Here is a 25,224-nt window from a genome sequence, read left to right on the forward strand (position 1 = left end):
CTTTTCTACAAAGCAAGTAATTTCATACAATCCTCTCTTCAATCTACATGTATTGTTATTCATTCAAAATTGGTTAAATATATATTTATGTTAAAATGTGCATTATGTTAAAGGTATATACATCTAGTCTACTCCTAACCTTTCCCCATTCCTGTATTTGACATTACTTCTCCCTCTCTATGCTTTTCTTTTTGTATCCCCTTTCCAGTATTATACACTAGCATACTTTGTTATTTTTTTTACTGTTTCGCTTGTTTGTTTACTAAGATTTTACTATGTACAAATTCATGCAATTCAGCCTTTGGCTGCTAATTGAATTTTTATCACAATAAATACCATTTATCTATCTATCTATCTTCTGTAAATTGTATTTTTTAAAGGTAAGCTTCCTGAAAAAGGAAGTCACTCCTTTTTAATGAGGTTTATTAGAACTACTTACTTGTATCACATAGAACTCCAGTCAACCCCGCAGAACATGGACACGTGTTGTTCGCACAAGTAACTCCATTCATACAAGGGTTGCCGTCAGTACAGGAAACTAGAGATAGAGAAAAATAATATCGAGAAAGAGAGATGGTTGAAATAAAGTTAAGGGTGTATATGTATGCATGTATATTGTATATATTCATGGTGAAAATGAATTGACAGGTTATAAAGACGATATGTTAATGGGAATGTATTGAGTATGACATATTTACAAGAATTTTGAAGGCATGATTTTTTAATTTTCTAATATTTCTTTATTAGTAATAATCATTCTCGTAAATTCATATTCCAAGAAACATGTATGCTGAGTTTCAGCATGGTGGAAATTTTTTTAAATAAGACTACATATTGATAAAGTTATTAATAAATGGCAGACATTATATTTCTGTTAGTATATCCTTTAGGTCGAACAGTACCAATATGGAAAAGCAAACATCCACTCATTATAATGAAATGTATTGGAACTTCATACTTGTTTCACACAGATCTCCAGTCAATCCTTCAGAACATGTACACGTGTCGTTCTCACAGGTACCTCCATTCATACAAGGGTTGCCGTCCATACATGAAACTAAATAGAGATAGCGAGAGTACAGAAAGAGAGATGATACAATCAACTTTTAATGTCATTGTATTGTTGTTTTTTAAGCTATTGCACCATAAAGAAATGGAACCTATCCAATCATTGTCGACGCTGTACACGACTATTGATACTATGAAAGAGCTTAAAAAAAAAACACCGCAATATAAGTTAAATAGAGTACACGTAAAATTTGTAAGAAAATAAGGTTTTAAAAAAGTAAGCAGAAATTAGGGCACTGAATCAAATAGGGATTTATTGTTTAACTTAAAGGAAAAAATATATGAACTTGAAGGATGAATTGGTCTTTAATTTAAGGGGGATATTTCATGGCTGCAGATGACTGTTAGGAACCTCCCCACTGTATCTTCGGGTCGTTTTTTCTTCTGTCCCGTTTTCGTTCTCGCAATTACTATAGATCCCTTTGAAGGGAACACTTTGAATTTTGCTTTTGTTTGCATATGTGAGTTCAAATGATCTGACAAAAATTAGTTTCACAGAGGTCATTTTATATATTGAAATAAACGAAGTTGGTACCTGTTTGACACACATCTCCATTGAATCCACTAGTACATGTACATGTATCATTCTCCTCACAGGTACCTTCATTAAGACAAGGGTTGCCAGCAGTGCAGTCAACTACATAGAGGAATAGTGAAAAGGTTATTGTGTGAGGATGTGGGAAAGACAGACAGAGCGCGAGAGAGGGTGGATAAAAAGAAACAGACTGCGACTGAGAAAAAGATATAATCATGTTTCATGTGTGTGTGTGTGTGTGTGTTTATATATACGACTCAAAATATGATTACAAAGCAAATGATGTATTGACTCCAATAGGGCAAATTATAGATACATTAGGTAATATATTAGGCCCCCATCAACCGTTTCCCACAGGAAATTTACGAGAAAACCAATGTCGTCACAATTCGGTTTTCTCTATGCACTAAGTCTACTGTAAATTGTATTTTTTAAAGGTAAGCTTCCTGAAAAAGGAAGTCACTCCTTTTTAATGAGGTTTATTAGAACTACTTACTTGTATCACATAGAACTCCAGTCAACCCCACAGAACATGGACACGTGTTGTTCGCACAAGTAACTCCATTCATACAAGGGTTGCCGTCAGTACAGGAAACTAGAGATAGAGAAAAATAATTTCGAAAAGGAGAGATGGTTGAAATAAAGTTAAGGGTGTATATGTATGCATGTATATTGTATATATTCATGGTGAAAATGAATTAACAGGTTATAAAGACGATATGTTAATGGGAATGTATTGAGTATGACATATTTACAAGAATTTTAAAGGAATTATTTTTTAATTTTCTAATATTTCTTTATTGGTAATAATCATTCTCGTAAATTCATATTCCAAGAAACAAGTATGCTGAGTGTCAGCATGGTGGATTTTTTTTTAATAAGACTACATATTGATAAAGTTATTAATAAATGGCAGACATTATATTTCTGTTAGTATATCCTTTAGGTCGAACAGTACCAATATGGAAAAGCAAACATCCACTCATTATGATGAAATGTATTGGAACTTCATACTTGTTTCACACAGATCTCCAGTCAATCCTTCAGAACATGTACACATGTCGTTCTCACAGGTAGCTCCATTCATGCAAGGGTTGCCGTCCATACATGAAACTAAAAAGAGATAGCGAGAGTACAGAAAGACAGATGATACAATCAACTTTTAATGTCATTGTATTGTTGTTTTTTAAGCTATTGCACCATAAAGAAATGGAACCTATCCAATCATTGTCGACGCTGTACACGACTATTGATACTATGAAAGAGCTAAAAAATAACGCAATATAAGTTAAATAGAGTACACGTAAAATTTGTAAGAAAATAAGGTTTTAAAAAAGTAAACAGAAATTAGGGCACTGAATCAAATAGGGATTTATTGTTTAACTTAAATGAAAAAATATATGAACTTGAAGGATGAATTGGTCTTTAATTTGAGGGGGATATTTCATGGCTGCAGATGACTATTAGGAACCTCCCCACTGTATCTTCGGGTCGTTTTTTCTTCTGTCCCGTTTTCGTTCTCGCAATTACTATAGATCCCTTTGAAGGGAACACTTTGAATTTTGCTTTTGTTTGCATATGTGACTTCAAATGATCTGACAAAAATTAGTTTCACAGAGGTCATTTTATATATTGAAATAAACGAAGTTGGTACCTGTTTGACACACATCTCCATTGAATCCACTAGTACATGTACATGTATCATTCTCCTCACAGGTACCTTCATTAAGACAAGGGTTGCCAGCAGTGCAGTCAACTACATAGAGGTATAGTGAAAAGGTTATTGTGTGGGGATGTGGGAAAGAGAGACAGAGCGCGAGAGAGGGTCGATAAAAAGAAACAGAGACTGCGACTGAGAAAAAGATATAATCGTATTTCATATGTGTGTCTAAATATATATATATATAGATATATATAGTAAGAAATGGATGAAGAGAACAATGGTAGGTGTAGCTTAAATCAAGGTTCCCCAGAGCTATCTACCCTTTGGAAAAATTGGTGATGCCGAAAAAATGTCTCTGCCGGGAATCGAACCCGGGCCCCCAGCTTTGAACGCCGGTGCCTTAACCACTAGACCACAGAGACGGTTAGTAGCTAGGGCGAGCCCGATCCGATTGACCGTCAGATAGACAGATTTTCGACACTATACCAATCATATATTCCTTTGTCGGGTGAAGGTGAGTTTTGAACAATACATGTATAACTTTACACATTTGTATTTCTTCTCCCATATGTGTACTGTATCGAAGCAATAGCTTTGATCCAGCTGAGGCATGGCGGCTTGTCATTGTTCAAAACTCACCTTCACCCGACAAAGGAATATATAATTGGTATAGTGTCGAAAATCTGTCTATCTGACGGTCAATCGGATCGGGCTCGCCCTAGCTACTAACCGTCTCTGTGGTCTAGTGGTTAAGGCACCGGCGTTCAAAGCTGGGGGCCCGGGTTCGATTCCCGGCAGAGACATTTTTTCGGCATCACCAATTTTTCCAAAGGGTAGATAGCTCTGGGGAACCTTGATTTAAGCTACGCCTACCATTGTTCTCTTCATCCATTTCTTACAATATTTAAATAAAAAAGAGTTGCCAAAAGCTGTTGTACATGTATAACTTTACACATTTATATAGATATATATATATATATATATACGACCCAAAATATGACTACTAGGCAAATAATATACTGACTCCAATAGGGCAAATTATCCATTCATTAGGTATTATATTAGGCCCCCATCAACCGTTTCCCACAGGAAATTTACGAGAAAATAAATGTCGTCACAATTCAAATTTCTTTATGCACTAAGTCTACTGTAAATTGTATTTTTTTAAGTCAAGCTTCTGAAGGAAGTCACTCCTTTATAATGAGGTTTATTAGAACTACTTACTTGTATCACATAGAACTCCAGTCAACCCCGCAATACATGGACACGTGTTGTTTGCACAAGTAACTCCATTCATACAAGGGTTGCCGTCACTACAGGAAACTAGAGATAGAAAGAAAAATGATATCAAGAAAGATAGATGGTAGAAATAAGTTAAATATGTGTGTGTATGTATGCATATATATTGCATATCGTCATGATGAAAATAAATTAGTAGGTGGTAAAAATAATATCTTAATGGAAACTTATCTAGTATGTCATATTTACAAGATTTTTGAAGGCAGGATTTTTTTTCATTTGTCTAATATTGAATATCATTAATATTCAGCCTCGTCGTTCATATTGCAGGAAACATGTATACTGAATTTTAGCATGGTGGAAAAAACCTAAAATAAGACTACATATTGATAAAGTTATTGGCAGACTGTCCATTTCTGGTTGTATATCCTTTAGGTCGAACAGTACCAATATGGAAAAGCAAACATCCACTCATTATGATGAAATGTGTTGGAACTTCATACTTGTTTCACACAGATCTCCAGTCAATCCTTCAGAACATGTACACGTGTCGTTCTCACAGGTAGCTCCATTCATACAAGGGTTGCCGTCCATACATGAAACTAAATAGAGATAGCAAGAGTACAGAAAGAGAGATCATACAATCAACTTTTAAATGTATTGTTGTATTTAGCTATTACACCATAAGAAATGGAACCTAATAAATCATTTTTGACGCTGTACACAACTTTTAATACTATGAAAGAGCTAAAAAAACGAAATATAAGTTAAACGGAGTACACTAAAATTTCTAAGAAAATAAGGTTTTAAAATAGTAAGCAGAAATTAGGGCAATAAATCAAATAGGGATTGCTTAACTTACAGGAATAATATATGAACTTGAAGGATTAATTTTTTATTTAATTTAAGGGAGATACTTCATCGCTGAAGAAGACTCTTATACATCTCTCTCTAGATAGAGAAAGAGACATGAATACATAATTTACCTCTACTTAATTGTTATTGCATTAAAAGGTAATTGATCCTGAGCATTAAAGTGCCTGAAGCGCTCATTACTTAATATTAGTAACATATACCAACTAATATGAAACAGTGAATTCTTATTTGAAATAGTATATTTATGATTGAGAAACACAAATCTAGATTTGCTTTTCTGTTATCAAAGGTAACATTTGAAAAAGACCAATTGAACATAATCTAGCAAATCTGTATGTGCTTCAATTAATCAAGATTGAAATCTTCTTAAACCCAATGAAGGGATATTCTATCTTATCCTATTAGTTAGAATCATGCACTATAAAAAGAAGAACTTGGTGTTGAAACTTGCATCAGTCAGTTTCCCTACAGGACCACACCCTGAATTGTTCAAATTACATCCTAATGATTGCACATACACCATTGAAAATATCAGCCTAAAGTGTTGTACTAGCACCCATAGGTGATGGCCTAACACTAAAAAGCCTTGTTTGCGCCTATTAAAGAAGGCGGTACTGGGCTCATCCCCCTTAATATCTCGGCCGCCACCACACGACCGCCACTCCAATCAGCACGAGCGTCACCCATGGCATAATCTAGAAAATCGTAAGATCTATTTTTTCTGAAAAACCCAATACTTACAAATTACGCTATTCTTTCTGGAAAATGAAAACAAATCTAATGAACTAAATGAGGCCCCCCAAAGTGATATATTTTCTTGGCAGACTCTTTTTAGGACTTCTATCAAATGTACTTTTAAAAATTCAATATCACAATTGTTTCCAAATGTGTTTCTTTGTTTTTGTAATTTTTGGTCTTTTTTGTTTCCATGGGAATCGTTAGCGAGTTTATTCTGACCATACATAGTTTAAACAATTGAAACAAAAATGATTCATACAAGAACTTTGACCCCAAAACACAAATTGCATTGGATTTTTACACAAACGTTTTGAGCAATTTTTGGTCTGACATGCACTTACGAAATGTGTAATTTCAGACGGTGTACATCCTATTCCCAAATTTGGTCTCAAAAGTTGCGCAAGACTTGAAGGAATAAGTCACTGCGTGGCTCCTGATTTTCGTGTTACAGAGTTATCAAAAATATTGAGGGGTCTGATTCAACCCCCTAGTATTATTAGAGTCAACATTAAAAAGGGAACACAAAGAGTAAGATGATTATGGTCGTCAGTATACCAATGAAAACTGCGGATTTTTTTCTAAGTTCTGCTTGATTCACATTGTTGTATCAGAAAAACAAATGTAAATATCGTAATAAGATTTTTATACTACGCAGAATTTTGTATCAATATTTAAGTTGGTACCCGTGTGACACGTGTCCCCAGTGAATCCAGTAATACATGTACAGGTATCACTCGCAGCACATGTACCTCCGTTGAGACAAGGATTTCCGGCAGTACGGTTAACTCCGGGGGGGGGGCACTTACATTGACGAGTGGATACTTTCAAGATCGGGCACGTTACGTGATAAGAATGTCAGAAACACAAAAATATTGAAAAAAATGTCAGAAACACAAAAATATTGAAAAAAAATATCTATTTCGCTCGGAAAAATAGACTTGTTTAGGGTCAAATATATGGGGATGATAAAATAAAATCAAAATGTTTTATAAAGAATGTCCTTTTTTGCCCCAACACTACGTGTTTAGAGTCCGATTTGCGCGAGGTGTGGAAGTTGGGGCCGTACTAAACCAAAATAAGTAAAGACAAAAATAAGACGCTTTATGAATTAAATGAGGCACAGCAGTACAAGAACCTAAATAGAGATAACAAGCGAGAAAAAATGGAGGGACAGAAAGAGAGATCATAACAATATTTTGTTTATTTCATGATATAGTTGTCATTAAGTTATTGCACCTAATTTAGGAAACTGATCCTAACCAATTATTGTAAGAGAGTGCATATGAATTTTTGTATTACAGAAAAAGACTCATAGTAAGTTAAATGGGGATTAAGTACGATTTGATGTTCTACGTCGTGCTTTAGTGGGGTGCAATATTAGAAAAGAGAGCCATCATTAATCGCCGAAAATATCACACAGCCTAAGGCCTAATTGAAATGATTAAGACATTAAATGCAGCATTTTTTAATGGCATTAAATCCGTCTAACACTACCAATATGGAAGCACACACAGCCACTCATTTTAATAAGATGTGTCGGAACTTCATACTTGTTTCACACAGATCTCCAGTCAGTCCCGATCCCGCAGAACATGAACACGTGTCGTTCTCACAGGTAACTCCATTCATACAAGGATTGCCAACGGTACAGTTAACTAGAGAGAGAGAATGAGAGAAAGAACGATGAGACAGAAAAGAAGGCCGTATAAATTAACTTTTAGTTTCTTTATATAGTTCCCACTAGGTTATTACAAAAAAAAATTAACGAAATTGATCCTAACCAATTACCATTGAGAGTGCATAGCAGTTTTTATATCACGAAAAAGACGAATTATGATTTACATGGGGCATAATTATGAATTAATGCGCTAAGGGGTGTTTGGTGTAATGCAATATAAAAAAAGAAGCCATTCTCAATCCTCAAAAATATCACACTTCCACAGGGGTTAAATGATTAAGACCTAACCAATAACAAATTGATGAATGACAAATAAACAGTAGTTTTTATCCGTTGGGTCTTTACAAAAAAACACACCAATAGCCACTGATTTTAATACGATGTGTTGATAGTTCATACTTGTTTCGCAAAGATCTCCAGTGAATCCTGCAGAACATGAACACGTGTCGTTCTCACAGGTACCTTCGTTCAGACATGGGTTGCCAGCGGTACAGTTAACTAGAAAGAGAGAGAGATAGTACGAATAAAAGTAAAAATAGAATACACCTCTTCTTCCTTGTTGTTTAAAAAGGGATGGTCCGGGCTGAAAATATAACTAAATAAATAGAATAAGATTCACAGAGCAAAATGCGGAAAATTTCATCATAATTGGATAACAAATAACGAAGCTATTGATTTTCTAAAATTTATCAATATTTTGTGAAAACAGTTTTTTACACACCGTCATGAATATTCATTCGATGGGCTGATGATGTCACATTCCCACTTTCCTTTTTCTTACGTTATTACATTAAATCATAAATGTTTAATTTTTCATGCATGTGTAAATGATGGGTCTCCATTATGATGAAATAAGTTGCGGCAGTAAATATCTAATACACTTAATCAGTTGTCAATCCACTTGTTTTAGTTCTTGGTAGAATTTTGTTTAATAAACCTAATTTCATATAATAGAGTACAAAAAACAAATGGGGATATGACATCATCAGCCCTATTAAGGAATATTCATAAATACATGCCTAGAACTGTTTCACCGGAAAATGCAAATCTTTAAAATTCAATAACTTCGTTGTTATCGGATTTGATCAAATTTTCAGCATTTTGCTTTGTGAAATTTACTCTATTTATATATATATATATATTAATATATATATATATATATATATATATATATATATATATATATATATATATATATATATATATATATCCAGCCTGGACCATCCTTTAAGTTGTTATTACATCAAAATGATATTGGTCCTTATCATAAAAGTGCTGAGAGCGCCCGTGCCTCAATATTAGCAGTAAAAAACACACAAACTATACGAAACACTAAGAAGTATGAATTCATATCTGAAATAATCTGTTTTATAATTGAGAAAAAAAATCTCGGTATTCTCTTTTGTTGTTATGGGAGGTTAACATTGAAAATAATACATTCAATCTGAATGTGCTTCAATTCATAAAGATATAAATATCCTTTTTAATGCAAAGTAGGGTTTATTCTATCTAATCCTCCTAATTCGGATCTTACACTGTAAGAACTTGGTGTTGAAACTGACACCAGTTAGTTTCCCAACAGGAACGCACCTGAGGTGTTAAAATTACATCCTATTGATTTTACACAACACCATTGAATGTAAAAATAACATCCAAAGGTGTTGACCTAACGCCTATAGATGATGAATTAATACAAAAATAACTCCGGAGTAAAATGACTGTTGTGGTCGTCCAAGCACAAAACAACAGATTGTGGTAGGTTCTGCTATTTTCACATAGTTGTATCAGATGCAACAAATTGAAAATTAAACGATAAGAAATATCCATATACATATTATGCTACGCAGCATTTTGAATCAATATTAGATTTAGTACAGATTTAGTACCTGTCTGACACATGTCTCCACTAAATCCATCGACGCATGAACACGTTTCGTCCATACATGTTCTTCCGTTCAGACAAGGATTACTGGCAGTACAGTTAGCTACAAAGAGAGATAATGACGCAGAACGCTTTCGGGATTATATATAAATAATATATTGTCAAATGTCCTACATTACAATGGAGTCTTTGTCGAGGGTTGGTGAATCGAACAACGGTTTCGACCTGGACTCTGGACAAACGACATATTTCGATTTTTCGTCAGCTCCCAAAGGCAGGGTGAAACTGCTGTTCCAATTCACCCAGTGTCTACACAAACCTCCCATACATGCCGAGGAATTATTACTTCAAGCCAACCATTTGCACCCAAAATCAATTACTTGAAAATAACAACGACTTCGGGTCAACTTGAATCCATATTTGTCATTACATCTATTATTCTTGTGACATGTATTTTACTCATAATATTTACCAATCGTTTTATTTCTCTAGAAGGATATGCAATGCATGTCCCTCTACCCCCCCCCATGAAAAAGGAAAATCAATGGAGGGTCTCTTAGAGAATGCCTATTCTCACTTCAAGTCCGGTCGTCTCTTTTACAAGTCAACTATTAGGCAGTATAAATAACCGTAGGTTAAATAGCTTACAGATTATGTTAAAGACTCCGATGTTGTGCTTTTAACCTTTTTATTTTTTTTTAAGAATCATAGTTTTTGTGTACTTGTCAGTTTCATCACAGAAATTCAGAATACAGGAAATAATTGGCAGAACCTGTTCCATAACCTCAAGTCAATAACTGCCCTTTTTCAATGGCTTAAAGTTAACTATTTGGCAATAACTATAACTCCAGGCCAAGTTGGCACCAGAATGCCCTTGGTATTAGACCCATATTGTTTATTCTATTCGAAGCCCTGTTAATCTTTTATGCGATTTAAGTATATCAAATACCAACGATTTAACAACTATAACAATTCGAAATGAGTGAACGTTCTTTTGAAATAGGAATAATAATTTTAAGTCAACAATTCGCATTCACAGCTAACTCTAGGTTGATTATTTGATGATAATGACAACTCCATGTCAACCTGACTCCAGATTTTCCATTACATCAAAGACTCTTCTTCTCACATTACTCTACTCGTAATATTTATGAATCGTTTCATTTCTGTAGATGGATATGCAATGCATGCCCCTCTACCCCCAGAAATAAAAGAAAAATCAGTGGGGCCATGAAAGCATGTATATCCTTAATAATTCCGGTCTCCTATTTCTGTGGTGACTCCAAGTCAATTATTTTACAATATCAACAACCCTAGGTCAAGTAGCTTATCCATTATGTCAAAGACTCTTATCACATGTACTGTTTTTTAACCTTTTAAACTTTTTTGGTATCTCAAGTATTCATACTTTTTGTGCACTTTGAGACTTTGAAATATGACATTTGGCATGCATACATCTGTTCGTAAAACAACACATAGGTGACCTGAGATCATGTTTCAGATGTGTATTTCCATCGCTGCATATATATATATATATGTGTGTGTGTGAAGCTATACATGTACAACAGCTTTGGCAACTCTTTTATTTAAATATTGTAAAGAAATGGATGAAGAGAACAATGGTAGACGTAGCTTAAATCAAGGTTCCCCAGAGCTATCTACCCTTTGGAAAAATTGGTTATGCCGAAAAATGTCTCTGCCGGGAATCAGACCCGGGCCCCAGCTTTGAACGCCGGTGCCTTAACCACTAGACCACAGAGACGGGCTAGTGGCTAGGCCGACCGAGATCCGATTGACCGTCAGAAAGACAGATTTTCGACACTACAACAATTACCTTTGTCGGATGAAGGTGGGTTTTGAACAATGACAAGCCGTCATGCCTCAGCTGGATCAAAGCTATTGCTTCGATACAGTACATGTATGTGAGAAAGTACAAATGTGTGAAGCTATACATGTACAACAGCTTTGGCAACTCTTTTATTTAAATATTGTAAAGAAATGGATGAAGAGAACAATGGTAGACGTAGCTTAAATCAAGGTTCCCCAGAGCTATCTACCCTTTGGAAAAATTGGTTATGCCGAAAAAATGTCTCTGCCGGGAATCGAACCCGGGCCCCCAGCTTTGAACGCCGGTGCCTTAACCACTAGACCACAGAGACGGGCTAGTGGCTAGGCCGACCGAGATCCGATTGACCGTCAGAAAGACAGATTTTCGACACTACAACAATTACCTTTGTATATATATATATATATATATATATATATATATATATATATATATAAATATATATTACAAAATAATGCTGAAGATAATGCTTTCATTGCCAATAAAGTTTTATAAGTCTTTTCAAAAAGTGTTGGAGATGATTTCTGTTTTTACTCAATTTACTGGACTTAAACTCAATTCACAAAAGACGCAAATAATTTGTTTGGGTAACCTAAAAATGACAAGTTTAGACATTGAATTAGAAGTAAACGTGATAAAGGATACTTATTTCCGCTATCTTGGTACAGATTTTCATGTGAATATTAACAAGATCCCAGATTTCAATTATGATAGGATTTTTGATAAATTGAAAAGACAGATGATTTCATGGTCGAAAAGAAATATTACACCTTTGGGTAGAATTACAGTGGCTAAATCCATTTTATTGCCTCAATACAATCACCTTTTTCTTTCGATTCCCAGTCCATCAGCTCAACTAATGAAAAATATTCAAGTTAAATTTTTCAATTTGTATGAAATGGAAAACCCGACAAAATTAGTAGGGAACAAAAACTTGGTTCATACGAAGAAGGGGGATTGAAAATGATAAATATAGATTGTTTTAACAAAGCATTAAAATTGACATGGTTGAGAAGAATTCTGTTGAGAAAATGTGATGACGTAGAAAGTGTATTAGGATTCTCTTTAGGACAGCCTTTTCATCTGTTTTATGGAGATGAATATTTTTATAACATATCGGAAATGATTAGTAATCTTTGTAATGCTATTTTTGATATTTAAAAAATCTGAAAATATCAATTGGTTAGCGCAACCTTTATGGAAAAATAGTAAAATACAAATTGATGGAAGGTCTGTTTATTTAAAATACTGGCAAGAAAAGGGTATAAGATTTATTAATGATTTAATAGATCGAGAAGGAAATATTATCTTTAATCTTTAACTGAATGTGAATCTAAGTTTGGTTTAAAAGTCAATGTTTTGGAATATTTTTCAATTTCTCAGGCTCTAAGATATGTGTTTAATCGAAGATTTCAAAACCCTGACCATAAAATATGTGAACCATTTGTTATGCCTTATATTTCTCCTATAATGAGTGATAAAAAGGGGTGTAAAAGTATATATAAATTTTTGATAGGAAATAAAGATTCAGCCAAAACTATTGCAGCAAAATGGGGGGGGGGAATTCAAATATTCTTTTGGATCACACTAAAATATCGGACTTTAATAGGATGATTTTCAGATTTACAACAGACATTCGGATAAAGTATTTCCAATACAAAGTTTTCAATAGAATTGTGTTTTTAAATGATATTTTATTCAAACTTAAGATCACCAATACTGAGTGCTGTACATTTTGTTATACTGTAAAGGAAACAATTAAACACTTTTTTCTTCTGTAATTTTAGTAGAAATATTTGGAGTAAAATAGAAACGTGGATATCATCTCTTATGTTTATTCTTAAATTTACTCCAGATAATATTTTGTTTGGATATAAAGAAAAGCGAAATGATGCCCTGAATTGTATTATCATTTTAGTAAAACAACAATTATATTTCTCGAGGTTAAACAAGACTGTACCTGATTTTAAGAAGATTAAGAAGGTAATACAAACTTATTACTTAGATGAATGTCACATTTATGATTTGAATGGAAAAAGTAAAAATTTTTATTTTAAATGGAGTATGTTGAAACATTTGTTTGAATAATGTATCTGATTTGACTTCTGTAAACGTGTTCATTTTTTGTAAATAAACTTGCCCATTGGGGCAAAAGTATGGAAAAAAATAACATGATAAATATGATGGTCGGACTTCTTGCTAATCATCAGACTTCCTCTTAACCTTTTCATTATCTTTGCCATAATTTTCGAATTATCCGGTAAAAACTAATGTCTAAATCTACTTATTTGCTTGAATATTTATGTTGTTGTCCCCTTCAATATTTTCTCTTTTAGCTTTGAATATTCCTTCTTTAGGCAAGAAATTTTTTTTTTAATCGAAGTATGGGAGAGCGTGTTTTTTTTTTAAATCCTTTCATTGTGTGCTACAATGGTTATGGTGCCTTTGAAGAGTGGCATACTGATGGGTGGGGGCTAGGGGTGCCCTTCCCCGAAATAAAAAGAATAATGACAAAGAAAAAAAGTGGAAAGAAAAATAACAGAAAACACAGAAAACGAAATATTCTTTTTCTAAATATTTTGTCAAAATCACAAAATTTGATGTTTTAATTAAAAAAGTGGAAATTTTTGCTTGCTCGTTTCACAACTTCTTAATACTTTTTACCCCATGTGCTATATCCTTCTCCTTCAAAATTGACTCAATACACCATTGCCATTGAAAGACATGAATCCTTTCCTGTTTGTCCTGTCAAGCATACAAGTAAACTTGGTCAATTAGTAATCAATAACCCCTTGAAAATGGGATTCATATCTTTTATAGGTACCATAACATAATTTGTTTCACATAATAAAAGGATTTGAATAATTACAAATTCTCCCAATTAATAATGCAAATCTTTTTACTTGGGTTGACAAAAAGTCTTATCTTACTTATGAAGGAAAATTCATAGGTGAAAGAAGTTTAAATGAAAAACAAAATAATTAAGGTAAAAAAATGAATTTGTAAATTAAATTTGACAGCATTAATCGAAAATTATGGCCAAAATAATGAAAGGATTAAGAGAAAGTCTGCTGATTAGCCAAAAGTCTAATCATCAAATTTCTCATTTCTGCCATTTTGGCGCAAGCCTCTTTTTGAACCCCCGACAAAAATGTCCCGTGTTTGCTAAAGCATGAACAATTTTTTTTTAATGACATTTAAAAGATAAAATCTAAGAGCACCTATTAACATCAAAATATAGATATAATATTTTGAAACAGATTTTTAATAGACTTTTCAAAACTGTCCCGTTTTTTTATACGAACTGTATATATATAAATATATATGTATGTATATATATACACACACAGAGTCATGACATGTTGCAATTGTGTATACACAAACCAAAACACCCACTCCCAACCACACACACATCCACATGAATAAATAAATGGTAGTTCTATTACCTGCACCATCGATCCCTTCAAATCCTGTGGACAAAAGATGAAGAAAACGGGAAGGAAATCTTGTCTTGAATATAACACAAAATCCTCTGTTAAATATGAAGCAATTTACTTTTAAGATCAAGCATCATATTGATGTAGAACAAAATAATAATTTCTAATTGTTAAATCGTTTGACCTATGAGGCATCTTGGCGATGTGGTTTTCTTTTTAATCTAATTGACCTATTTTGACAAACAAAAAGAGAAGTTGTTTCGAATAATTCCTGTTTCGCCGCCTGACGAAAGTCAGTAGGAATTTGCATGTAAAAAGAGGCAATAAACTGATGTAAAGGTGTTATATCAAGCGTTCACGTGTGACTATCATATGTCTTGAAACATTCATGATACGAGCATATAACATAAGCCCTATTCTCATACTGAATATACAAAGCTAATGACATTCATCAAGTGGGAAATTATCTTGAGTTGCCTTGTGAATTTTCTTCCCTTTAAATTCATGAATTTTAAGAGTTTATGATTTGTTAAATAATAAAGATATGGACTCTTTGCTTCCTGGTAATATTTCATTCTTGTTAACTTGGCAATGCCGACCTCAAAATGGCATATATTCAAAGAAATCAAATTAATGTTATATTGTTTGTCCATGGATGATACTGCTTTGAGAGGCTACACTGTAAGACAATTCATCCTTAAAATAAAAGACGTTCCTGCAGCATAGTCTCGATGACACCTGTAATCTTACAGGAAATTGGTATTTGGTGTATGGAACCTTACAAATTTCCTTTAATAAAACACTCATTCCCCTTTTTAAACAGACCTGTTCTGTTAAATTGCAGATAAATTCCTGTTTTATGAATTTACAGTATGATTCTGTTATTACTTTTTGCAAAATCTTCTTTCATTTTTCTGTAAAATCAGGGTTTTTTAACAGTGATACTACACAGAGGTCAATTTCTTTTCATAAGAATATCAGAGAACTCGCATTGTGAATCTTCATAATCTTATAATGTGTTTCTGAAAACACAATTGATACGAATTTGTTATTGTATTTTTTCTTTCATTTCACTATCAGATAAGAAACTGAACACTGACCTATTATCATGAGGATTAGGACCGCCCCAATCATGTTGCAAACCCGCATTCTTGTTATCCTTTGAAATCCTGAAATGAAATTAAGAAACATTATTTTTTCTCCAAATCCCCTCCCCTATCATTCAATTTCGCCTTTTCTTCTTTCCTCTCCTCTCCCATTTCTCCCTCTTGAATTGTCACTCTGTATCATTTATCTCTTCTGAAGTATTTAAATGTACTTGACAAAATTTAACATGATAAAATGATACTCATCAAAAGACTGCGGGCAATGGTAAATGTTTATTGAAAATTAATTCGCACCCATTCATGCCATTGGCTGAGTTGTAGAATCTTTAAAAAGAACAAGAGTATATTGTTATCAATTGCATAACCACTCTCTACCTAAGAAATCAAACTATCATACTATTTCTAAATAGAAGTTTTCTGCATTTACTACAATAAATATAGACCTAATTTAAAGTAAATGCACGATCCAGTGATTGTCAAAGTATAACTTCGCGTGTCCAACAGCCATTATGTGGGTTATTTCTGCTAATTCGTGCTTGAATTTAAAAAAATGCTGACCTGTGCATGCGTCGCAAGGATTAAAAAATGATTCATTCTGTAATTTGCTATAGAGCAACGTTTTGCAAATGACCTTTCTTTTTATTTAATTTTGATAGGCACTCAAATAACTTGTGAAGGTTTCCATGGCGAAGAAGAATAGTGTACGAAAAGGCCCATCCTAACTCGACGTTTCGACAAGTGTGATGTTGTCGTCTTCAGGAGCTCTCTCTTGAAGTGTCAGATGTGCCTTCCAAAGTTATGATAGTATATCCAAATAAAATCCAATTTGGTTGGCGAAGATTCCTGAAGTTGAAGTTCACAATGATGGCGATGGTGAATTTATGTTAAAGAACGATGAATAATAAGAGTGACTGTAACGAGTTGAAATGGCCTTGAACATGATGTTGATGATGATTAAGAGTCAATTTTAGCAATCCATGGGTTGAAAAGCGTTCATTAAAACAGCTTGATGATCTCGAAGAGAACTAAGAACTCCTCTCTCAAAGTAAATGCAAACAGTTCATTGATGGCATGCAATTAATTCCACAGAAGATAAATGTTGTATTCCAGTTGGAAATAAACTGGCATAAATAAATAAAGTCTGGCGTGAAACTCTTAGTTCTGATCTGATATGATGTTATAATGTTATAGAAGTAACTGCCAGCTTATAGACAAAATATTCACTATTCTGGAAACTTCTAGTATTGTCTACATAAAGAACATTCTATATCGGTATACCGATTTCTAAAGCAGTCTAATTTTAGAACATTCTTGAATGACCTCAGTGAAATTAACAATGTAAACAGAATAGCTAATCCTATCGTTCATTTCCACTACCACTAGGAATCTATTTGTGTTGCAGTCTATTATTGTCTCTCCTGGTGCATTCCAGAAATAAAAAAAATTATCCAGCATATTAAATAGACATGCCTCACGAAGCCTTACCATAGAGCCTTACTGAGACATTCTGGAATATTTTCAATCATGCTATGCTAGGAATATGCTTAAAGAGAAAATATCTAAAATAAATTAATGTAATTACTCTTAAAATTCTCCTTATGTATAACAACAAGAACACATTTGTGAAAATTTTTAGTGATAACATTTTTTTTCTTTGTCAAATTTTCCTTGGGAAATTGTGCCCCCCCCTTGAAAATCCTGGATCCGCTCCCGAGCGACATGAATAAATGAAATAAATAATAAAAATAATAAAAACAGCAAGAATGTTTATACAGCGTAATTAAACATTAGGCCTATAAGAGTTAATTGCTTCCAGTATTTGCCTATTGCCGAGGACAGGTTCTTCTTTCTCGAGAAGTAAATTTGCACCCGTGCATCGAAGTACCGAGCGAATATAATTGCCTGTAAGCTGGTGGAGACTGCAGCTATTGCCGAGTCTGCTGTTGTAACGCCAAAAAAACACAAAAGGTGACCGAACTCTAGTGGTGTAAATCAAGTCCGAGCACGAGGGGGGGGGGTGATAGCAATATATTGCTCATGAAAATTCAAGTGTTTCTTTTATCTCTTCCTATTCTCCTCTTCGTGTTTTTATTGTCGTCACCATTTTTGCTGTTGTTGTTCTTCTCCTTATTTATTTTCCTTCGTTATCAGTTTCTCCCGTCTCCTTCTACTCCTCGTCCCCACTCTTCTTCTGTTCCTCCTCTTCCTTCTCCTAATTCTCCTTATTTTCTTCTTCTTCGTTATATTCTTGTATATATCTTATTTATTGTCTATATATCTTATTTATTGGTAATACTATATTCTGATTTTTTTCTTCATTTTTAATATGTAAATAGTATAATTGTACCATTTTATTATCTTAATTCAGGACCCCACTGGAAATAAGCTTTTGAGCTTTCGTGGGTCATCCTGTGCAAGCCTGTTGTTTTAATGCTACTGTAAATATGTTATGGTGACTTGCCAAATAAAATCAATCAATCAAGTATAGACTTATGGAGTTACATAAAACAAGAACATCGTAATGATACCACCATCACGTTTGGTGATGATAGTCAAGACGTACATCAATATCATTTTCATGGCTCTTTAAGAATAGGAAAAATCGGATCATAATTATCATACGGCCCCATAGACCAAATTTAAAACTTCCCAAAACTTAGAATCTATCAAGAAGCTCATTGATACAAATGAAATGGGAAATGGAAAATATTGCAGAAAGGTAAGATTTTGAATAATCTCTAAGATTCAAACTCTAAATAAAATTTTGTTCATATTTAAAATACTGAAGGGACTGAAGGTACCAAGACTGGTCTCCTCATCATTTATTCCAGTGAATTTAAGGGATGTGTTGATTGGTTCATGATAGAAGTTATAATTTCGGAATCATACCAATTGTGACTTAAAACGATCTATACTCCCATAATGAATTTTATATAATATTTGCAACAAAGCCAAACGTAGCAATCTATCCGATGGCCAAATTCTGACTCGAGATTAAGCAGAGAGGCCGTGCGAGAAATTTTGCCTATTGAAGATTGAACATTTTTTATCATTTAAACCCTTTTAACGACACTTAAACGTGCTACAGATGAATCCACGCATTAACAGTATTATTAGTCATTTGATGACAAAAAGAATATCGTTTCTGTCTTGGAAAGTGTGGGCGTGTGTGTGAGGGTGTGTGTGTGGGGGGGAGATTTTACATGCCACCCCTCTCCGAAAAGTGGGGAATATATTGCCCATCCACCTAGATTTACGCCAGTTTAGAATGCATCTGCAAGAGAATGCAGCGATTCAATGTATTTCTCGATTTAAAAAGGAATTGGTAGAATAGACTAGCCCAAGGAGCGCCTTGAGCACCTAAGAAGGTGGATACGTGCGCTATATAGATCCTATGTTGTTGTTGTTATTATTACTATTATTATTATTACTATTATTATTTAATTAATAACATTGTCCAGATCTCCAATGTCGATCGCAATATGTGTTGTTCATTTGCGACCCCATTTAAGATTACTTTGAACGCAGATCTTCTCACGTGTCTTTTTGGTCTTAAGTGTAGGGGATGACAAAATCATGTTTTAATCTTACTGTCATCGATTTCAATCGGAGTTAGTGTGAACGGAATCTTCAGTGTCATCGCCTTGCAATACAAAACAGGACTAGATTTAGGGGACGATTCCATTTCAGAAAACAATGGAGAAGCGCGCATTTCGATCCCTACATTCTTCGTACCGCCATTATATCACTAGAATACAAGTGAGATGAAAGAAATCAATTCAAAAAATGACTAAAATTTATCGCTAAACTTCTATCATTACAGAATAAAAGCTAAATTGATTATTCTATGGAGAGGAAAATAGAGATAAATCTATATTGATTTCGAATTAGTTTACGATTTTAAAGCAGCATAAAGATTACCATCAGGTCCAGATCTTTTTCAATCGGAAGTGATTTATCTTTCCTCTAATCAGTAAATAAATTGTTTTTATATCATAAATTAAAGATAGCTATAAATATTGTAAATACGGTATTAAAACGTTAATATTTGTAAAGACCTCATTTCTTAAACGATGGAAAAGCAAATATAATCAGTAATTAGAACTTCCCATACCTTCTTTATGCAGGTGATGTACAATATATGGTATAAAATCTAATTCCAATAGAATCCGTGCTTAGAAGTTCCTGATATGTAAAAACGTGCTTATGAGCAAAGACATGATTCTGCACGTATATATCACTTACTGGAGCACCGCTTCATCAATTTTGCCATGGCGACAAGATTGGCAACCATTTAGTAACCAATAAGAGGAAAGCATTCAGCAACTATTGGCCGACTGACCAATGAGTGCAAAGCAACCTGTGCAATGTTCCATCCCCTCCGGTTAGGATATTTGTTCATTAGGGTGAGACAGAGCACGCAGAATGGACGTTCATAAAAAATGAAGAAAAAAAAATACGTGGAATCATGAGAATGTTTCAGTAATTTCAGTACACAGTCTGAAAATTATCAATGGATAAGGCTGGGGACAAAGGATGGTTACCTGCATATTATCTTAGGAAGGGTTGGACAAAACAGGAAATTGAGACAACCCCTCTCTGAGGGAAATAATCAGATTGTTGGTTAAATGTTGATCTTTTCGATCGTCGCTATAATGAAACAAAATCTACGTGTTTTTTTTTGTTTATTCAAACCCTTATTATCCAGCACATAAATTTAGTACAGGTTAGGTTTTACCAATCCCTTTTAACAATTCTGTTATAATCAGCATTGAAAAGTTAATACAATTCTAATATACACCAAATCTTAGGAAAATTATTTCAATATTTCAAGAAATAACGCTGGAAGAAATGCAAAATTGAGAAGGTTAAAGCAATCACAATTTGAAGATAAACTATAGCCACTGTGGGTATGGTGGGATCTTCGGATGTCTGTAGTATGTAGGATTCATTACCCCCTTTTGTCTGGACTAATCATATCGGCGTGCTGAGATTCAAATACAACGTAGTTGAAACTGATTAGGTCATTATTATGTATAAACCTTTGTGAAATTTTCACAATATAGTGTTTCTGTAATAACTGATAAAATGCTTTCCACGAGTCACATGGATCTCAATCCTACATTGACAAAGTATTCATTCATCGGGAATATACCAAAAATCAAACAAAATGTCAACAGATTGTTTTAATTCTTGGCAGGGCACCGGGCGGGGCACTTAAGCCCTTGAGCTACACACTTTATGCACGTAGCTCTTTTAGCATACCTCAAATGATTTTTTAAAACAGATTATTGATATATGTATAGTATAGAGCCATGCTAATGAGGAGACTGATGACATCACTCACTCGCTATTTCTTTTGTATTTTATTATATGATCTATGAAATATTCAAATTTTCTCCCTGTTGTGTAAAACAACGATTAATTCCTCCCTGAACATGTGCAACTAGCATTGTTTAATACCATATGGTTCGATCAAGTTAGTCATTATCGTCAAATCTGTAAAAAATAAAATATTGTATAATTCGAACACTTAAAAAGCAAAAGAAAGAGTGAGGGATATCACCCACTGTTTCATTTGCATGTCTTTGAGTTGTGCATATCACTGTTTTGTGAAAATAAGCGAAACTTTAAAATGTCATAACTTTCTTATTATTCATCTCATTTGATGAAACTTTCAGCATAATGCTTGTTTGATTTCTTTCTATTTATTCAAATCAACATTTTTCTGGGGTGGACTTGACCTTTAAAGATACATGAAGTATACAGGAAGTCGATGAATTTGAAGTCAGAGAGTTCGAAGAGGGGCAGAATAAGCATGCTAGTAGGATCCATGGAATAAAACAAGCACTGCCGGTGTGTGCTGAAGTCACACAAGGCGATTCTCTGGCTAACAACGCTGAAAAGAAAGGATAAAAGAGCAGCGTGGCATGTTGGCCCCAGGATGGCTTCGCAGATGGTTCATAAGTATTTAGATGAATGATAAACAATGAGAAGCAAAAGGTGTCAACAATTTATAATTCCTTGGTCACAGCAAAACTGGTTCTTACAATATGATCTACACATATGCAAAGCGCAGTGGTACCACAGTGAGGTCCGGCGCCCGACTGTCATAAAGCGCAGGCCGACGTTGATCTTAAATGCCTTCATGAAGACACATATTTTAGCAATCAACTGAAACATTCTCTTGATCCCTATCTTTCCATCTTCCATCACGATTATCATCATGCAATATTGCCATAATATCTCGTTTTATATATTCATTGGCAGAATGAATATTGGTCCGGCGAAACAGTACTTTAGGCATATGAGACCTACGTTGAAATTATTGTTTTCTCATATTTTCCGAAAATCATTGTTCCTATACTTAATTTTGAACCGCTATCATTATTTTTCGCAACAATAACCTTTATCTGTCGCCTTTGATTGGGTTCCGACTGATAAGTGTCCAAAGACTTGTTTATTTCCAACTATTTTAGCAGAAATCAATGGATTTGGGCCTAACTTTGGTATTATGCTAATTTCAATTGTAAGGGGGCAATCCCTTGACACTTTCTCTGCACCCAGTGGCCAATGGCGCAAAGGGTTGTACACGCCCAAGGCGCCAAATGCACAGAACGCAAAATGAGAAGGGGGAAGAAAAAATCGATAAAACATCAAATAATACAGGGTTATCATTTATACTGGCGTGATTACGGCGCTACCCTTAGTACTGTCACTACTGAAGCCATAAGTAAAACGGGTACAATTTTTATACTTTTTCGGGCCCTATTTCTCCTAGATACGCCGCTTACCTACCCCCCCCCCTCCCCGGAAGATACTCATCCAATTACCATAGACTATGACTTATAGGTTTCTTGAGAGATAAGTGATGCCACCTTTTTATTACTTTTCAGCACATGAAAATATGGAGTATACTTCTTAATCTTTTGGTGAGTATGACCCATCAAAATGTGATGATGCACGCATGGTAGGGTAGAGGACACTGATACGCAGTGGGTTTATTTATGTGACTCACCTGACCCGCTTTGGGTGCTTCGTCAATCATCCAGTCCAAGGGACTGCCATTTTGCATTTTGATAACTGGTGTCTCTTTGCAACAAAGATGAGATATCATACTCTGATTTCATCTTTCGTCCACTTGATATGTTGAATCCATCATTCATGAGTTATGGAGACGTTTCGCACTGCACCGACTGTTTAAAATAGATTCCATGTCAAGTTTGCCAAGTGAAGGTTTTTGGACAATTCATTGCAATCTGGGTAAAACAAATGACCCGCGATAATTTCACTTTCTCCTTCGAAGAGACGCAGATTGTGGTCAAAATGGTAGCATATCGGTCACATCTTACTTTTCCGTGTCACCCCCCCCCCCCAAAAAAAAGCCCCCAACAGTCCCTCTAGGGATCAAACTGACTTGGGATTTTCAGAGTGTATAGGTGGGAGGGAATTGTCCCTGGGGCACCAAAGTTTGAGGTATGCCGTCCTTTACACCAGGTTGTCACACGTCAGGATTGTTACCAGCCAATCAACAGTCAAAGGTAAATGTCATTGAAAGCGGGTCGGTAATTAGAATCTTTCTAATGTTTATGAAATGGTACCAAGGGTTGTATGTGCCCATTGATGTTACGGGAAGGTTACGTATCACAGCGTTGCCAAAGCAGAAACACAGTAATCGTCTGTTCAGCCTGTATTTAAGTGCATTTATTCAATACCTCCTGCCCCACAACATGAGATTGATCCTGATCCATATTATCATATTATCGTTGTTTAATTAATTATGTATTTATCAGTTTTGAAATCATTTGCCGGGACGGCGCCGGGGGGGGGGGGGGTAGGGACCGTCAGTCTGTGAAAATAAATGGGGGAGTGGAGAATTCGGAAACAAGGATGATAAGGGGGAAGATGAGAAGAAAGAAGAGCATATAAATGGAGATTTATGTCGTCTAACTCGGTTTCTAACTCTATACCACTACTGAAATGTATTCAATTAATAGAAAAATTATTTTAAATTTGATGGTAATCTAAATAACCTGGGGTCGTCAAACTTGGCATACCACTTAGGACGGGAACATTCATGGTAATGATTCAATATTAATGATCTATACGCATGCATCCTACATTCTTGTCATTATCATCATTATTCTAATACTTGTTCGAAATAGCCAATCAGGGCACCTCACTCTTGTATTTACAATGCATAAGCTAGAGCGTGACATTTACATCGCGTCATTATAATACTTGGATGCTGTACCCGCAGACTTGCCTCTTTTATAAACATTGATGGATATTAATGTGTTCATATATTAACATTTTGTTCGTTGCCACCTAGTGCACAGTAGTGTATGGGGGCATGCAAAAAAATGACGTAAGCGAACTTCATGTAACGGGTGTTTGCCTTTTCTTCAAATTTATTTGGTGCGGCGGGCTGGGTGACTGTTGTCACATACATAAAACCTCCACAGACACACACACACATACACACACACATACTCACACACATACATACATGCATACATACATAATGCTGATGATAATGCTTTGGTTGCCAATGGAGTTTTTACTATTCACTCGAATTTTCGACGTTCCTTCGTCTTCTTCAGGAGTTTATACAATGTGGACTACATTGTAAACTCCTCAAGAAGACGGAGGACCGTTGAAAATTCGAGTGAATATTAAAAACTTTATTGGCAATGAAAGCATTATCATCAGTATTATTTTGTGACATTACTGAAGCCGATACGTGAACTTTAAGATGTTTGTACATATGTATAATAAGTTAGTATTTATGCAATTTCTTAGGGACAAAGTGTAATATACTGAACTAAATCTTTGTAACTGGGAAATTGGTGCACTGGCAACGAGGGCTTCTATTTCGTGTGTATATGAACCAAGATTTACCGTGTTTCTCACTCTAACTAGCATACAAGACCGGGTACCGTTTCATAAAACTTTCTATCAATTGCTAGCTTTGAGTAATTGATACTAAAATGCCGTTTAATCGACAAAGAGCAAATTTGCCATGAAATTCCATGTAATATTTACTATATTGTATTGTGCATGTATTATAGCAAGTTTATCTGTGAATTATTTGTAATGACGACACAGGAGCGGCGCCATGAAAAGAGGGAAATATGAGATATTCATTTAAGACCA

General features: G+C 34.6%; 1 protein-coding gene across 16 annotated transcripts in view; it reads right to left on the minus strand.

Moving 5' to 3' along the window:
• The window catches only part of LOC121418809 (neurogenic locus notch homolog protein 1-like), a 56,161-nt gene extending 35,874 nt beyond the window's left edge, over window positions 1–20,287 (minus strand). For 12 of the 16 annotated variants that reach the window (XM_041612973.1, XM_041612969.1, XM_041612972.1 and 9 more), the window contains exons 1-14: window positions 20,183–20,287; window positions 16,063–16,131; window positions 14,972–14,995; window positions 9,684–9,782; window positions 8,197–8,295; window positions 7,670–7,774; window positions 5,009–5,107; window positions 4,491–4,589; window positions 3,258–3,359; window positions 2,618–2,716; window positions 2,100–2,198; window positions 1,604–1,705; window positions 959–1,057; window positions 440–538 (exon numbers count right to left, since the gene is read on the minus strand). In XM_041612973.1, the coding sequence (XP_041468907.1) occupies window positions 440–538; window positions 959–1,057; window positions 1,604–1,705; window positions 2,100–2,198; window positions 2,618–2,716; window positions 3,258–3,359; window positions 4,491–4,589; window positions 5,009–5,107; window positions 7,670–7,774; window positions 8,197–8,295; window positions 9,684–9,782; window positions 14,972–14,995; window positions 16,063–16,111 (1,174 nt within the window). In that variant the 5' untranslated portion in view covers window positions 16,112–16,131; window positions 20,183–20,287. The remainder of the gene's footprint in view (window positions 1–439; window positions 539–958; window positions 1,058–1,603; window positions 1,706–2,099; window positions 2,199–2,617; window positions 2,717–3,257; window positions 3,360–4,490; window positions 4,590–5,008; window positions 5,108–7,669; window positions 7,775–8,196; window positions 8,296–9,683; window positions 9,783–14,971; window positions 14,996–16,062; window positions 16,132–20,182) is intronic. The other 4 variants (XM_041612958.1, XM_041612961.1, XM_041612968.1 and 1 more) reach the window with 4 other exon arrangements.
• Between the last annotated feature and the right edge of the window lie 4,937 nt (window positions 20,288–25,224).

Source organism: Lytechinus variegatus, chromosome 7 (assembly GCF_018143015.1).
Source record: "Lytechinus variegatus isolate NC3 chromosome 7, Lvar_3.0, whole genome shotgun sequence".
Classification (NCBI taxonomy): domain Eukaryota; kingdom Metazoa; phylum Echinodermata; class Echinoidea; order Temnopleuroida; family Toxopneustidae; genus Lytechinus; species Lytechinus variegatus.